The 16,473-nt window shown below is 50.7% G+C and overlaps 1 protein-coding gene across 23 annotated transcripts in view; it reads right to left on the reverse strand.

The window, feature by feature from the left end:
* Positions 1-1,201: 1,201 nt before the first annotated feature.
* Positions 1,202-16,473, reverse strand: part of AKAP13 (A-kinase anchoring protein 13) — a 322,766-nt gene continuing 307,494 nt past the window's right edge. For 22 of the 23 annotated variants that reach the window (XM_070267042.1, XM_070267036.1, XM_070267054.1 and 19 more), the window contains 7 exons: positions 13,658-13,819; positions 13,142-13,212; positions 12,659-12,703; positions 9,926-9,976; positions 8,571-9,014; positions 6,712-7,051; positions 1,202-5,895 (listed from right to left, as the gene is read on the reverse strand). In XM_070267042.1, the coding sequence (XP_070123143.1) occupies positions 5,846-5,895; positions 6,712-7,051; positions 8,571-9,014; positions 9,926-9,976; positions 12,659-12,703; positions 13,142-13,212; positions 13,658-13,819 (1,163 nt within the window). In that variant the 3' untranslated portion in view covers positions 1,202-5,845. The remainder of the gene's footprint in view (positions 5,896-6,711; positions 7,052-8,570; positions 9,015-9,925; positions 9,977-12,658; positions 12,704-13,141; positions 13,213-13,657; positions 13,820-16,473) is intronic. The other variant, XM_070267023.1, reaches the window with a different exon arrangement.

Here is a 16,473-nt window from a genome sequence, read left to right on the forward strand (position 1 = left end):
CCTGCCACTCATCCCTCACGGGTGGGGGACTCTCAAACAGGAAGTGGCCACTGTGGCCACTCAGTGGCCAGGCCGCGCTGGGCAGAGGCTCTGGGCAGAGCAGTTTCCCTCAGAGCAGGTTGCGACGAGCCCCCAGCCCTGCTGAACGGCCGGCCAGGATTGGAGCTCTGTGTGCTGTGCGCCTCTGCTGTTCCGGAAGGAAGAGCAGAACCGCCTCCCTCTGCTCGCCTCCTAGCCAGCCCATCCCTGGCTCAGACCCAACGACAGTGGCGAGTGGAGGAGCGAGGCCATGGGAACTACTCTCCCTGCCCTGCTGAGGGTGGCTCCGTGGGACGGGCGACTTGGGGGTGGGGGCCTGCAGGAAGAGTGGTGACAGCCAAGGGCAGCAAGGAGTGAGAAGGGACCAGTGTTTCACTGGCCTGTCAGAGGGAGCTATTGCCAGGGCTACAAAAGACTTAAGCAATCTGTGCTCTGCCAGGTTCATGGAGAGAGGGAAGACAGCCGGCATCCTGGCAAGACTTTCTCCTCCTCAGCGGTCGGGTGGGGAGGAACAGGGAGCTCTGGGCAGCGGAGCCCACGTTCTCTGCTTCCACGCGGCCCTTCCCTGTCTGGCTGGGCACAGGGCCCTCTCGGAGGGACGGCGGGCTCAGGCTCAGAGGCGACAGAGGCACTGCAGGCTCCTGCAGGCAGGGGCAGCGACAGCTCCTACTGTGCATTTCAGCCATTTCTCGGAGGGAGAGCCCGCGCCCTGAGAGCCGGCCCAGTAAATCCCTGTGGAGCTACATGCAAATAGCATTTTCCTTCCCAATTAGTTTGTGGCAACTGCCCTTGTTTGCGGGTAGGATGGGGTGAAGATAGTTGGCCAAGAAAGGCAAACTAACATGAATCTTCTTGATGTGGTACACTCTACAACAAAGGACACTTTCCTGCCACACTGATTCAGCTGGAAATAGCTTTGACTCTTGACACCTTTGGGTTTTGGGCCCCGGCTCCAGGAAAGAGCGGGAGTCCCCAGGGAGCTGCTCGGCGCTCCAGGACCCCGCTCCCGGCTCCCAGTCCCAGAGGTGCAGAAATCAGGCTGCCTGGGGGAGAAGGCGCTCCTGACAGCTGGGGAGGGGCACCCCCTTGACCAGGACCCCCGAGGATCTTGGGACTCTCACTGGGACGCCCACAGGGACAGGAATACGTCACAGCCACAATCGAGACTTAAAGGACATTTATTTTTTTGAAAGGGTCGAGGGGGACTTTACAAGAGTCTGAAGCAGTAACTAGAAAGGAAGATAAATAAAATACAAAGCCAGTATGTTGTGGCAAAATTCCAGAAAACACACTGAAAAAAATCTTTACAGTTTAAAACTGCTTTACTTTATACATAATTACAAATTAATATACAGCCTCTGGGTTTTAACCCCTTTTTATTTAATAGAATTTAGCACAGAAATGTTCATATAGCATTTGAAAATAACGAATGGGAGCAGAGGTACAGGCGGAGGGAAACGACCCTCCTGCACAGCCTGGCGTCCCCCGCGCATGTGCCGGCCACGGGCTGAGTGACACTCGGGAAACCCCAGGCGAAACCGTCACCACGGGCGAGCCGAGCTCGGGCGGTCCCCGTCGGCGCTGCCCGTCCTGTCAGTGGCTGAAAGGCAGAGGGGGTGAAGTGGGGGAGCCCCCAGCCCAGGCCGGCTCAGCCCGGGGTCTGGGGCGGGTCGTCATGTTCGGTGGCAGCAGACACTTTAGCCCACAGGGTTTGCCCGTCTTTAAACCTTAGCGAGATGGAGAAGGAATTCAAGGCCTGTCAATCTTTTGACAAATTAAATTAGATGAGTACATGGAAAGAAGCCTTTGTTTTTTCCCCTTCCTTTTTTTTTTTTTCCTTTTATGGCAGCATTAAAATACTTTTCATTTTAAAACCTGGCCAGCAGGCAGCGGGTTCCAATGCGCTGGTGAACTAGGAATGTTATGCTACATCGAAAGGAAAATGAAGAACCAAACCAAAACAAAGTCTTTGCCCTCTTCCTGGTCTCTGAGGATGCAAGAGGGCAACAGTGCCGGGCTGGGTCCGACCCCCAGGGCCGTGGGCACGTCTGTCAGCCACTGCTACTGTTTAACCTGAAGGGTCACTTCCGGGCTCCCACATTCGAAGGGTGTCCACGAATTGGGGGGGGGGGCGGGTCAATACGCTTTTGCAGCATCTGGGGTCCCCTCCAGGCCATCCTCACTATGGCCACTGAAGCCCACTCACCAGGACTGTCTCTCTAAAGCCCTCCCAGGGCTTGGCTGTCCTCAGGGCACAACGGCCGCTCATCAACAATGGAGTAAACCACAGCTCCAATGAAAATACTAAACCCCGGGGAAGAAAAACCTGGCTATGGGAAAAGAACCTTCGAGACGAAAGGAGGCAATATGGAGGACGTCTGTGAACAGCAACTTCTGCTCATGTTCTGGCCTCTAAGGTTCTGGTCCAACCTTTCATTTAAGGTGGAGCCTAGTTCATTAGACCCTGACACACCAACACCCACCCCCCCACATAAAGGTACAACCAGCCCCAAGGGTCTTAGAACTTCGTGCTTGCTACTACTAACACTAGGGGCTTGGGAAGACAAGAGACAAGGGAGAAAATTAGCAAGGGACAACTTTTAGTGGTATTACCCTGAGACATTAAGAGGAAAAAAGGTAAGATTCGTACCTTTTCGAAAAAAATCTTGATAAGGATTTCTTCCCCACAGACAGCTCTTGTGGGGATAGAGGATGGAATGTTGGCAAAGATTGAATTATGGCAATTCGCATGTTTTTAACCCTCTCCATTTTCAAAGAAGAAAACAGTTAACACTGTTGATTGTCTCAAAATTGAAGCCAACCAATGAAAGCATTTAAAGTGCACACGTCACCCAACTGGGATGACGACGATTGAGATGATAGAAGTTTTGAGAGAAGATGCAGCCAGCCTCCTTCCAGGAAAATCGTTAGATTCTGGAAATCTGGGGACTCCGGATGGTGTCTCCGTCTGTCGCCCAAAACTTAAAACGCAACGCCAGGCATGTGATTTCTTGAGCTTGACGGAGAGGCACGGCCTCCGAGCGTGGGGACACTGTGGGGAACTGACTCAGTCACCCTAGAAGACAACCCCTTCTCACAGGAAAGAAACCCAGACAGGGCTGCAGACTCAGTAACCAGAGTGGTTCTCAAGGTCAAAAGCAAGAGCACACGCAGCACAATCGCAGGCAGCTCCCTGCGCGTGACAATAAATCCCCGAGTTCAGCTGCAAAGGGGGCAGACGGCCCAGGCACTAAAGCCCCGTCTTGGTAAGCGGGTCTCTTCTGCATGCAGAATATTCTGGATGAAGTGGGGCAGCTGGGGCGGAGGCAGACTACCTTCTGATGCGCTGATTCTAGACTTGTCCAACCAGAACCTGACCAAACCATTTTAAGTCAGTGGGCAGAGGTGAAACCTCCACTTTCACAAACTACCACTGAAACCACCAAAGCGACTCAGACGTCACAGCTGGCTGGGAGAAAAGGACACTTTAAACTGGAATCCCACTATGCAGCAGTGAACAGAGACGCCGCGTCACAGCACTCTTGTGATGAGCGGGAGCGGGAGCAGGTCTCACTAGCACTGACCCTCCTTGTCTCAAGCCCAGAACAGGTGGCCTGGCCTCCAGCGACACGGAGGAAGCAGCACGCAGGGCCTCACTCTCAGCTCCCTGCCCTGCCAGCAGAGCGCTCTCTGTGGGACATGCAGCCACAGAGGGGGACTTGGGCGAGTGACAAGGACAGAGAGCCGGGCTGCATGCGGACCTGAGGAAAACCATGGCAGGCACAGCTGTACCTCGGAGCTGCACGGATCGGTGGAGGGAGCGGCTGGACTTCCTGCTGTTTGGGGTCTCTGGGGGGCCCACCAGGTGCAAGACAACATCAGCTGGTTCTTAGCCTGTTTCTGAAGGGTAAGAAATCTCCACGACAAACACAGGTGAGAGTAGCTCACAGGGACAAGTTTCTTAACTCTCAGGCAAGGAAGAGGACATCCCTCAATCAAAGGATGGGGGGTGCGGGAGGAGCAAAGGAGACGGACCCCTTCCCCAACCCTTCTTCTCTCCTGGGCCTTCAAGACACTTGGACAAATACCGAGGGGTGAGTGGGGCTGGCTGCTCCTCGCTTCCTGCACTGATCAGAGAGCTGAAACCGTTGGGCTTTGTGTGTTCGCCCTTCAAACACACACGCACGCACACACACACATACACAAAATAAATAAAACAAATCTAAGCTAAAAATTTTAAACCAGACCTCTTTCAAATAAACTGAAAGATAAATATCTCCATCTGCAAGGCCAGCTTGCAACTCATCAACAAGCACCAAGTTACAGATTTTTTTGTTTGTTTTTTAAAAAGTATGTCCAAAGACCCATGCTCCTGAGGGGCAAAGAGCAAGAATGAAAGGCCACATGTAAAGCACAGAATCTTCCAGGGTCTGCCCGCAGGGAGAGCGACAAGTGTGGCAGGTGTACAGCTTCAGAGGGAAGCATCGCCAATGGGGCCTGCCCTGCCCCTGCCTGCTGGGGACGAGCCTCGAGCCAACCGATCAGAACGCAGAGGGAAAAGGAAAAGAGAGAGAAGAGAAAGAGAACACAGGCAGCATCCGTGGCCCCTGCGAGGGGGAGAGCAGAATAACCAACAACCTTTAGACTGGAAACATTTTTTAAGGAATCACATTTTGTCAAGGCCTCCTGACCCAGAAGAACCTTCCAAGCCACCCCTTCGGCCAGCTCTCCTCTGCCTGTCCTGGTGGGAATCACCAGGCAGAGGGTGAACACCTGCACCTGCACCTGCTGCTGGGCCAGCTGTCCTGGCCGAGGGGTGGGACAACCTCGCTGCGGGAGAAGCAGGCGGCACTAGCGGCACAGCGCCCACAGGGCCCCTCTCTCCCAACAGGGAGGGCAGCAGGAGCGGCTCCCTGGGAGCCACGTGAGGTCTCAGGAATACTGCCAGAAGGCTGTGGCCCCTTCTGGTCAGTGACAACCAGAAAGTGTCACACCACAGGGGTCACAGGGAAGCGGCCTCTCTACTTCACCTGTGCCTGAAATACATGGGCAAACATCTTGGAAAGCCAGCATATGATTTCTTCTGGATTTGATGATGAACTTAGATGCTTTTTTTTTAGTGACTGAAATGCCAAAATTAAGGAGGTACAGGTAACACACGTTTTCAGCACATCAAGCCTTCTCTCAACTGGTTTTCACAAATGTTTGTCATCCCTTCTAAAATAGAATGAGAAACACATGCAGGAGGGGCGAGGCGTGCACGGTGGGTTTACAGGGGGACAGCTCTGGAGGACGTGGGTGCGACCCCAAGTGCCCGCACGCTCCCTGCGCAGCGCCGGACAGACTGTACATCGTTCCGGCGTACCCCACGTGTCCATGCAGATGGGCTACTGTCTATGTACACAGATCAAGGCTGAACGACCTGCTGATTGAGTTTTGGTTGTGTCCCCCAAATCAAAGGCAGGCAGAGTGTCAGATCTCATTGGGAAACACTCTTTTGGCCTTTAGGAATTCCTGACATGTCAAAAACCATCTCCTGGACTTCTTGGGCCACTACTTTCAGTGTAACATCCTCAGTAGGGTCGGCCCCAGCACGCGAGTCGCCGGCAGCCACCAATCCTGGGCCTCTTCCCCACCCTGACACTCAAGACCGTCTGTTCCTCGGGTCAAGGACCTGGGGCAGCGCAGGAGGACCGGACGCTGGAGAGCGGGGGCGTCCGATGGAAGAGCACGCACACAGGAGCAGCAGGGGGGCGGGCCAGGAACCGCGGGCTGGGACAGGTGGCGCTGCCTCAGCACGGGGAGGTCAGCAGAAGATCTCTTCCCCCTCCACAGGTCCTTCCGACGCAGGGCCATCTGGAACATGAGCAACCAAAGAGGAAAATGAAATTCAGAAAAAAACTGCTCTTTTCATTGAATTCCCTCCCTTTTTCCCCAAACACAAGTTTCTGGGGATGCAGGTGGACGGCTGGGGCCGGCGGGCAATCGGCTCCCCGCACGCTGCACGACGACCTCAGCGACAGCCTTCGCTACCTGCTGCTCCCGTGAGCCTGACAGGAGCGCTGGACTTTCTGTTTATAAGCAGGCTGCAAACAGAAATTTTTCTCTAACCTCCCACACAGAAGGGAGAGAGCACTCCTAGTGACGAGGGACAGAGAAAGATTCGGGGGAAAGCAGGGCCTAAGTGGGAGCCCTGTTCAGTGACCGACTCACGAGCTGTGACAGTGAGCACATCACTTCATCTCTCTGGTTCGTGTCCCCTACTTCACAGTCACTTCGAGGGTTAAATCAGATCTTGGAAAATGCTCACCAAGCACCAGTCACTGTCACCAGTTACAGGCCTGGCCCAGAAAGGCAGGGACGACCGTGATGCTCCACTGAGTAGAGTTTCAGCTACTCAACTAGACAATGAACGCCTGAAAAACGAAGGCTCTGCTCCTTTGCATGCACGTGCACACAGAGAATGGGCCCTCACGCTCGTTCACTGGTGTTCTCAGTGTAAGTTCCCACGGTCCTTTGCGGGCAGAGCAGGTGGGTTTGGCAGAAGCACGACAACTCAGCTTTCCCAGCTGAGGGGGCACCTGTCGTTACCCCCCGGGGCCACTACAATCTGCCCACTGTGCAGGGTGCGGGGACAGCTCGGCCACAGCGAGACCCAGGGGTGGGACTCACCGCCGGGCTGTGAGCGGCCCCCTTTGCTCTTCTTCTTCTTGTCCTTCTTGTCCTTTGGCTTCGCCAACCCAAACAGGCGGGTGGAGCTGCAGCTGGAGCTGGCCGCTGGCGTCTGGCTCGGACCCTCTGGTACTTTGCTTGTTTGGCTGGTGGAACTCAGTATATGAAAAGGCCCCTTATCTTTGGGTGTCCGAGAGATGCTGTTCCTTTTTGGGGACACTGAGAGTTCTGAGTCCAATGACCCTGATTTGGCTATGGAAGGCGCAGACGGCAAGGGGCACTCCTCAGGGTTGGGCAAGAAGGATGGGATCCTCAGCAGCTTCGAGTGTTGATGCGAAACCTGCACATGTGCAAGAGAAGGGGTTTTGACTTCGAGGCCGGCAGCATCCCGGTGCGCACTCCATGAATGCCGGCTGAGAGCAACTGCGTGGGTCAGCCTGGGGCACGCCTGCTACCTGGGACTCTACACCATTCTTTGTTAAAAGATTCAGAACGTCTCAGCTTATTGACTGACCCCCAAGTGGTATCTATGAAAGTGTTGAAAATGTGGCCTTTGATACCATTCATATTTTTATTACCTGCACTTAACCTCAGCATCATCAAGAATTAACAGCTCCCTGGATGAGGCAGCCGAGAGAAGTGCTCCCTGTCCTGAAGACACAGGGGAGCTGGTATCTGAGGACTGACTGACACAGGGACGCAGACACGTATTTCAGGGCTAAGAGATTACAGAAGCCAGCTCAGGTGAGCAGGTGGGTGCACCTCACACCAAGACCCTAGTGAAAGGCTAAACCAAGGACAGAAAGGGAAAGCCCGTCAGTCTGGCCTGTGCCCTCCCTGTGCCTGGGAACCCTGCTTTGTGGAAGCCCCGTGGGTTTTATTGGGGCGGGGGTGGAAGCCTTCCTCGCGTCATAAAAAGCAAAGCAGGGCCATTTGCATTCCCCGCCATACACATGAAAACCTCCGTAGGAAGCTCAAGTGCCCCCCTTCGGAAGATGTCAGCTTAATTTTCTTTCATGGTCGAGGTCAGCCAGTCAAACAAATAGCAACATGTTATGAGTATCAACAGACACGTGGCTCTGTGTGCACCCGGGCTGTCCATCTGCCACAAGTGTCGGTGTTGCACAATAACCACGGAGTGTCGCTGAAATAAACTTGGAGTGAGCGCGCTGGAAACCTGGAAGCCTTCCCATCTAAGTGAGCAGCTACAGATAAGAAAGGTTTCATCCGTGGAAGCAAGACAGGTCAGGGATCAAGCCAGCCCGGACATCTGCGGTCCCCGCAGGAACCGCTCTCCACCAAGAGTGGCCGCCTCCCACCCCTCTGCTGGGACAGCTCGGTCACTGCCGCCCCGAGCCCACCCCAGGTTGTTTCCGTAACGCGGGTGCCAGTGCCGTTCACTGCCGTCCAGCGAGCGCAGCGCTCCCGCTCCGGGGGGCCTTTCTCCTCTGCGAGCCTCCCCCTCTGGATACGGGTTCCTTTAGGCGGGTACCATTCGATTTCTTAGGTGGCGCAGAGCAGCGGGGGTGCTCCTGAACCCCGCCTGGCTGACCCTCTCAGACACGCCGAGGCTCCCCCAGCCCAGCCCAGGGTGGCGGAGGGAAGTGCCAGTCGGCAACAAGCGCCTGCTGACTTCGCCCCAAAATCCCAGCTTCTCCCTTCTCAGCCTCTCAGAGATGCAAAAAGAGATGCTCACTTCCCCACCTGCCCCCTTTCAGCGCAAAAAAGACTCTGCAAAGCAGCCTTTGTGTCTCTGCCCACTTTCCGCTGGTGCTCAGCACACAGGGCTCCTCCCTGTGCCAGCGGCCACCTGGCGGTGACCGTGGGAACGGGAAGCCCTTCTCTGCCTCCCCGCGTACCTGGCCAACGTCCCGCTCCGGCGGCCGCGGGCGCTCGGCGTCGCGCCTCAGCTGCTCCTGCTCCCTCTCGAGCTGCCTCTGGGCAGCGCGCAGGCGCTCCAGGTCTCCCTGGTAGGCGCCCTTGCGCTGCTGCAGCTCGGTGCGCTCGCGCTCCAGGTCGCGCTGGCCCCGCTGCAGCGCCTCCTCGCGCTGCGCCAGCCGCGCCTCGCGCTCCTGCAGCGCCCGCTCGCGGGCCTCCCACTCGCGCTCGCGCCGCCGCCGCTCCTCCGCGTGCTGCGCCTGCTGCCGCTGCAGGTTGGCCAGGTCCTGGCGCTGCTTCTCCAGGCTGCGCTGCTTCTCCTGTTCCACCAGCGAGCTGGGCCGCGACAGGCTGCGCGCCAGCGCCCTCTCGCTCAGCATCAGCTTCTGGTCCTCGATGTAGCTGTCCTGCTGCAACACCACACCCTGAGGGAGACACGGCGAGGGAGAAATGCAGCTCTGTCCCGAGGACAGCGAACCTCAAGAGCCCTCCTGACCCTGTGCTGGGGGGAACGAGTCACTGTGACAGACTACCAACTCCCTTTTTTTTTGCTGAGGAAGATTCGCCCTGAGCTAACATCTGTGCCAATCTCCCTCTCTTTTGTATGTGGGATGCCACCACAGCATGGCTGACCAGTAGCATAGGTCCATGCCTGGGATCCGAACCTGGGCAACGGAAGCAGAGTACCCCGAACTTAACCATTACATCATGGGCGGACCCCTCTCCTCATTTTTAAGCTGTTCTGGTGAAAATGCTCCAGGATGACCCCTGTGGTTAGTATGTGGGAATGTCAATGGTGCAGGAACTCTCGGTTTTTGGTTAAACTTGGCCACATGCTGTTGACATTGCCTGTAGCGGGGAGTGTGTATATTTTGGAGGTGGGGAGAAGCAGGAATTGGATTGGTTAGATCCTCAAGAAAAGAAGTGAGCAGAATTTAAGGATAATTCCCAGAAAGTACTAAACAGCTGTTTTGGGAAGGCCATTCTATCCAAATACCACACAGAGCTATGGCATATGGAACCTCGGAATCACGTAAAAGCCCTTTCCAGACTGAAATGATGCTCCCAGTGCCTGGTAGCACCCTCTGTCCTTGTGGTGCTGCCGTCAACAGCTCCCGCAGCCTCCCATCTGCTCAGCCATTCCAGTCTCAGAAGGAGAGGATGCTCTAGCCACGGCGTCTTGTAACCTTTCTCATATGGCAGCCTGACTTCTCCAGACTGAGGGCCCCATTTACCCATAAGCAACCTGCAAACTGCCAAGATCCAGGCCAACAATACCCTCTTCACTGTTTTCTGGAAACAAGTAAGTGAAGGGATGAAAGCGAAAGGCACGCACCTGCAAGGAGCTGAGGAGCTCGTGGAGATGGACGACGCTCTGGACGACCTGCTGCCAAAGGAACACAGTGGAGACGTCACCTCAGGACTGAGCCTCAGAACCCACCACACCACGTGTCACCCGACAACTCAGCCTCCTGAACACACATGAGGTGCTCGCATTTGCGTGAAATATTTTCATACTGAAAGCACCCAAGAGAATACGCAGGTACCAGCCACCAAGAAAAACAAACAGCATCAAACAAACAAAACACCCGCGAGAGCAGGAGGGACATCAGCACACGTTCAAATGTATTCTAAAGCTCCAGTTACTCAAAGTGGCACAAAATGGCATATATCTCAGTGTAACAGAAGAGGAAACCCAGAAGCGAACCACAGGAATTAGTATATCAATGGGGAAGGAAAGAATATTCAACAAATCGTTCGGAGAAATTGGCTAAATCTTTGGAAAAAATTAAGCTGGGGCTGGTTCACACAAAAAACATTCAAACAGATGAAATATTAAGTGTAAAAAAAGAACCATAAAAGGGCTATGAGAAAATATGAGAATGTTTTCTGATCTTGAACCAGGAAAGGGTTTTCAAAGACAGAAGCGATCCAAGAAACCCCACACGCACACACATCAACTTCCACTATGTAAAATATAAAATTAGAAGGCAAAGGACAAACTCAACAGAAAGTCAAACGGAAAAATCTTTGATTTAAAAAACGCTCTCAAAGAACAGACTAGTGGTTACCAGAGGGGAAGAGGGTTGGGAGGTGGGCGAAAGGGGTAAGGGGCACATATGTATGGTGATGGATAAAAATTAGACTATTGTGGTGAGCGCGATGCAGACTATACAGAAACTGATGAATAATAATGTACACCTGAAACTCACAATGTTATAAACTGCTATGACCTCAATAAAATAATTAGAAAAAATAAGTAAAAATAAAAATGACTCTCAGAGATCAGTAAGAAAAGAAATGAAGTACCCTAGTAGAAAAACAGGTTAGGAACACAAACCAGCAATTTATGAAAGAAGAAATACCAATGGGCATTTATGTAACACGTGAAATGGCACAGCTTTCTTTCTAGAGGGCAGTTTGGCATCTTGAGGAAATAATCAATGTGTGTACATGGATGCTCTTGGCTGCATCATTTCAAAAGCAAAAAAGTGGAGAAAGAACCACTGGAAAGATTAAATACATTATGGTAGACAACATCATAACATGCAGTTGTTAAAGAGCAGGTTTGTACAAATATGAAATATGGCCTGGGGAAATGCTTCTGACGTATGTTAAGAGAAAAAAGCAGGACACAAAGCTCCAGGAAGTACTGATACAAATTGTATAAAACTATTTTTATACTATTCATAGTCACACAAACAGACATATAAATATACGTTACAGAAAAAAGGCTGGAAATATAAACATCAAATATTTAACAGTAGTTATTTCTCAGTGGTGGGATTATCTTTACTTATTTTTTTCCTTTTTTACATTATTAGACATCTTTCAAAGTTTCTACCATGAACGTGTATTCCTTGTATAATACTTAAGACAAAACACAGAAAACTTAATTATCAGGCTTAGCTCTTCTGAGAATACTTTCACCCCTCATTTAAGCTTATTCTTAATAAACAGAAAGAGAGGGAAATCACAGAAGACCAGCTGACTGCCAAGCATCCATAGCGCATCCAGAGTGTATAACCCCTGCTGGGAATGCCTGAGAAACACTGGTCTTGTACTATTTCTTGCCTGACTCTTCTCACTAAATAGAAGGGAAATTTAAATGTAAATTTCGCCAAGTGGGAAAGTCAACTAAGAGCTAATTTCACACAGCAGATCCAGAGCAGGTCTGCGCGAGCGCAGGTTTATTTCATTTAACGGGACTCCTTCAGGATACCACACTGTTTAGACTTTGTACCAACAACCAGAAAACAGTATCCTTCCGAGTTTGAGGGGGAAAAAGGCAAAGGTTCTCTTAATTAAAAATGTCAAAACAAAGCTCCTTGGGGATTTAAGATATTATGTTAAAAGCAAGAAGAAATACAAAGAGCATCCTAAGAGGTACCCCCTAAAAAGCCACTACCGCCCCGTCTGCTCACACACGAGGCTCAGGCTCAGAGTCAGGAGGTGGCAGGAAGCTCGAAGAGGATTCCTGAAGAAGCAGGAGAGGGGCAGTTGAGGGACGCAGTGCAGGTGTCCCTCAGGACAAGCGGAGCTCGCGGAAGGAGGGGGAGGAAGACGCGCAGCTGAATCTCTCTCGAACCAGGAGGACGCCGGGTAACTTTTAGAGTGACACCCACACTGAGCAAAAAGCAGTGCTCAAAGAAGAAAACTCAACTTGAATCCTCGAGGGCAAGAAATTACTATGCAGAGTGAGCCACAAATTAATCTGCCCTGTTCCAGCCTTGTGGCTTTGGCGCCAGGCTTGTGTTACAAGTGGCTACAAATTCTCCTCAGTGCACTTGGACAGAAAGAAACCACCGAAGGGGCTTCACAGCGCATGCTTGGAGAAAGCAAGCGGCTTCTCCAGGACAGAGGCAGAGGCCAGCAGAGCAGGCAGCACTCCGGCAGAGCCCCTGAGGCGCTGGGGCGGGGACAAGGCAAGGCGAAAGGAACTGACAACTGCTGCTCACGCACAGATCACAGCCAGGAGGCAGTGTGTTACGACAGCACAAAAGTGAGTATTCCTAACCAGCAATTACAACAAGATCATGTTCTTCTAAACAGCTCATAATGTCCTTACCTCATTGTTTCTTTTAAGCATAAATACCAGGTTGGCATTTCCACCCTACAAAACAAAAAACATGCATTTAAAATAAAAAGGTCCTGAGGCAGACATTATATTTCCTGTGTGTCTCCATGATGCGGTGGCTACCCATTTCCCTCTCTCCCTCAGACTCCCATGGCAGGGTGATGACAATTTGAGGCTAAGCTGGTACGGAAGCCTTGTTATGGGTTCAGGTCGGTTTGAGGCATTTAAAGAAACCTCCTAATGAGACTGGTCCTGCCAGGGCTGTGGCAGAGCCATGAACGTACACACAGTGTTCTGAGCCACAGAGGCCAAATGGCCGAGAAACGCAACTATTAACTATGTTTGTGTAAAAATGTCCTTGCCTCTTCAAGTAAAGTACGAAATAAAAACAGCAACTCAGACATCCAAAACAAGATCAACTTGGACTCAGAGGGAAGCACCAAGAAGGTCTCAGTGTATTTTAAACAGAAATACCTTTTTCAGACCACTATCCGACTCTGTCCTCCTGAGGTCTTGGCCATCGTCTCCCTCTTCCTTCTCACCTCCTAGACAAATAAAAAAAGTGTCTTTTTTTTTTTTGAAGTTGTGAAATACATTATCCAAGAAAAGAATACAACATACACAGCTTAGGGATATGACATTTCTGAATCCTATTAATGCTAAAAAAGCAGAAGCCATTTAGTGGCAGCTAAGCGATTATTAATAATTTTACTGATGCAGAAGAACAAGAAGCAGAAAGGGAAAAATGAGTATTATCACTCCTTTGGCTACAGCTTAGCTGAGATTCCAGGAACACCTTTTTATTACTCAAAATGAGCGTGACACTGAAAGCGGTTCTTCAGCGTTTAGCAGCTGGATACGTACTAGGATCTCACTAGGACGACAACTGACTGAACGGGACAGAGGTGAGGGGGCTACCAATTATAGATCATTTCCGTTGTGTCTGACAGCCAAGGGCTGCCTAGAAAAGCACGAGTCCAACACACTCACCTTTTGAAGCGTTCATCTGATGGCTGTCAAATCCTCCAAAGGTCTCTGCTCTCCGGGGCAGGGAAACAGGGCCGACGGTGCCTTCTTGCTCAACGGGGCTGCTGACAGCCTGCCCAAGTGCGCCTCCCAGGCTGCCACTCACCAAGCCCTGAAGGATCTCCACTGGAAAAAAGGAAACACACAAAACTGACATCTCATCTTTCAGGGAGATAAAGAAAACCTCACTGTATACACTCACTGTATGTGCTCACTAGACGTCTACGTATATATATAAAACGTCACTATATGTACAGGGAGCATGATCCGAAAATTTCAGAGGGTGACTAGGTGACTTCCTTTGCTCAGAGAAAGACTTCAGCTGAGGATATGAGTTTTGGTTGGATTCTACAGGAAATTCAGAGATTAAAGAACTTCAGCCTTATTTACATGAGGCCTAGGAAGTCTGAAAGAGCACAGGGAAGGCCGAGTAATTTACCAGAAGAAGCATGGCTTCTGCAGTCACATCCAAAATAGCCAAAAGGAACTCCCTGGAGAGTAAGGTGGGCCAGTGTGAGAACAGCAACTAAAATGGGCGGGGCCTCCGCCCCTCCCATACTGAGTGGTTCCAGGGGCTGCAGCAGTCTCTATCTGAATTCTCAAATCCGGCCAGCCCCCGGCCTTCTCCAGAGCAGAGTCCCACAGGGAGCAGACAGTGCTGGAAGGGGGATAAAACTGAGCAGGGCAGGCGCAACAGAGACGGAGGCAGAGGGAGGTTCAGAGGGAAGGAGGGACGAGACGTGCAGGGACTCTCACTAGACAAGCCAGCGTATTTTTTAAAAACACTACATGAAAACAACACAAGAGTCCCGTGACATGAGAAAAGCCATCCGTACCTAAACATTTAAGAAACTTATTTCACATAAAAATGGGCAACAGAAAACATCCAAGTCAAATCCCATACAAAGTTAAGACAAGAGGAAGTGAGAGAAAGGACAAGGGGCATGTCCATAAAACAAAGGACCTGATAACATTAAGAAAATGACACAAGCCAGGAAAGAACCCAGGTCAGAATGAGAAACACAGAAACGAGGCAGCAAAACTCAAGTGTGAACAAAAGAAGAGTCATTTTAGAGATGAAAAGTAACTAGAATACAGGAGCAAATAAACCCAACAGAAATGACTTAAGAAAACAGAAGGTGAAAGAAGAATATTTAAACATCACTAAGATGGAGGCATGAAAGTACTGAGAAGGCAGCAAGTACTGAAGACAGGCCAAGACGATCCACCAACGGATGATGGGAGTTCCTGAAGAAGACAAAGCAGGGAACAGGAGAATGCTAAAAACGGTCATTCAGAATACTTCTCTGAAATCTGAAAAATCGGAAACCACACCCCAAAACAGAACACTGCAATCCTGAAAACATCAACCCAGAATGACCAGCGCGAAAGCATATTCTAGTAAAACTACTTGGATTGAGGAAAAAATCCTTTGGGCATCCAGGCAAAGAGCACATGACTTATATGGGGGAAATCTAATTAAGAGCAGACTCTGACAGCAATGCTTTACGCCAGGAAAAAACGAATAACATATTTGAGAATAATTAAGATCCCCAAGGAAAGAAAATATGAACTAAGGATTTTACATCCAGCAGAACAGACTTCCAAGTATAAAGGGCACAAACTATTACCAACAGGCAAGGACTCAGGGTATCTGATCCTCACGAGGCTTTCCTGAGACTTCTAAAGAATACGCTTCAGACATCCAAAATGACTAGCCACACTGACCTAAGACCTGGCTGTGGTTCCAGGAGAATGGAGACTATAGGTCAGGGCTAAAGATGAGAGGGTACTGTGTGTGAGGGACAGCTATAAGCTGACAGTGGACAAAGTACAACTGTTTGAAAAACAGAAAAAGGGAGAATGGAGACAGTATATAAAAATCAAGGTGGGGCCAGGCCAGTGGCATAGTGGTTAATGTTGCACGCTTCGCTTCGGCAGCCCAGGGTTTGCAGGTTTGGTTCCTGGGCGCAGACCTACACACTGCTCATCAAGCCATGCTATGGTGGCGTCCCACATGCAAAACAGAGGAAGCTTGGCACAGATGTTAGCTCAGGGACAATATTCCTCACCAAAAAAACACACAAAAAAAAGAATCACGGTGATAGTCATATTAGTATTATTATTCTGACACTGTCATGTGTGTTCAGATAGGACAAAGGCAGTGAGTAAATACAGGATTTTCTACTTCTATGATGTATCCTTTGGACTGAGGATCTACAATGTGGAAGAAAGGAGACGCAGATGTAACACAGAAGAGGTTAAGTAAAAGCCCCATAGTCCACAACCTGAATCCATGCTACACACACACACACACACACACACACACACACACACACACACACACACACACATTCCCCCCAGGCTGTCCACTGAAAAGGCTCAACCTAGTAACAGTGAAAACCCCAGGAGCCCACCGTTAGTGCCCAGACTGTGGTACTGAAATATCATTTCCCAGTAAAAGAAACCAGAGCTTCTTAGAGGAACAGCTGATTCCAGATCCAGGCAGAAAACAAGATGACCCTGGAACATCTCAATATACCCAAGCAGCTCTCAAAGAACATGAGGGTCATGTCAAAAGGACTCAGAAGCCTAACAGAGAGGCACTCACTGGCAAATACACGACATTTTGAACTTTTAATAAGGATAAGAATTGCAAAGATTTGAAACCCATGCAACACTATGTTTGAATTCATGAGTCTGTGATAATATTTTAAAAGTACTGGTCACCTTCAAAGGATGGCCATAAAATAACTATCTTGAAACCTAGTAAATAAAGG

Source organism: Equus caballus, chromosome 1 (assembly GCF_041296265.1).
Source record: "Equus caballus isolate H_3958 breed thoroughbred chromosome 1, TB-T2T, whole genome shotgun sequence".
In the NCBI taxonomy this organism is placed as follows: Eukaryota; Metazoa; Chordata; class Mammalia; order Perissodactyla; family Equidae; genus Equus; species Equus caballus.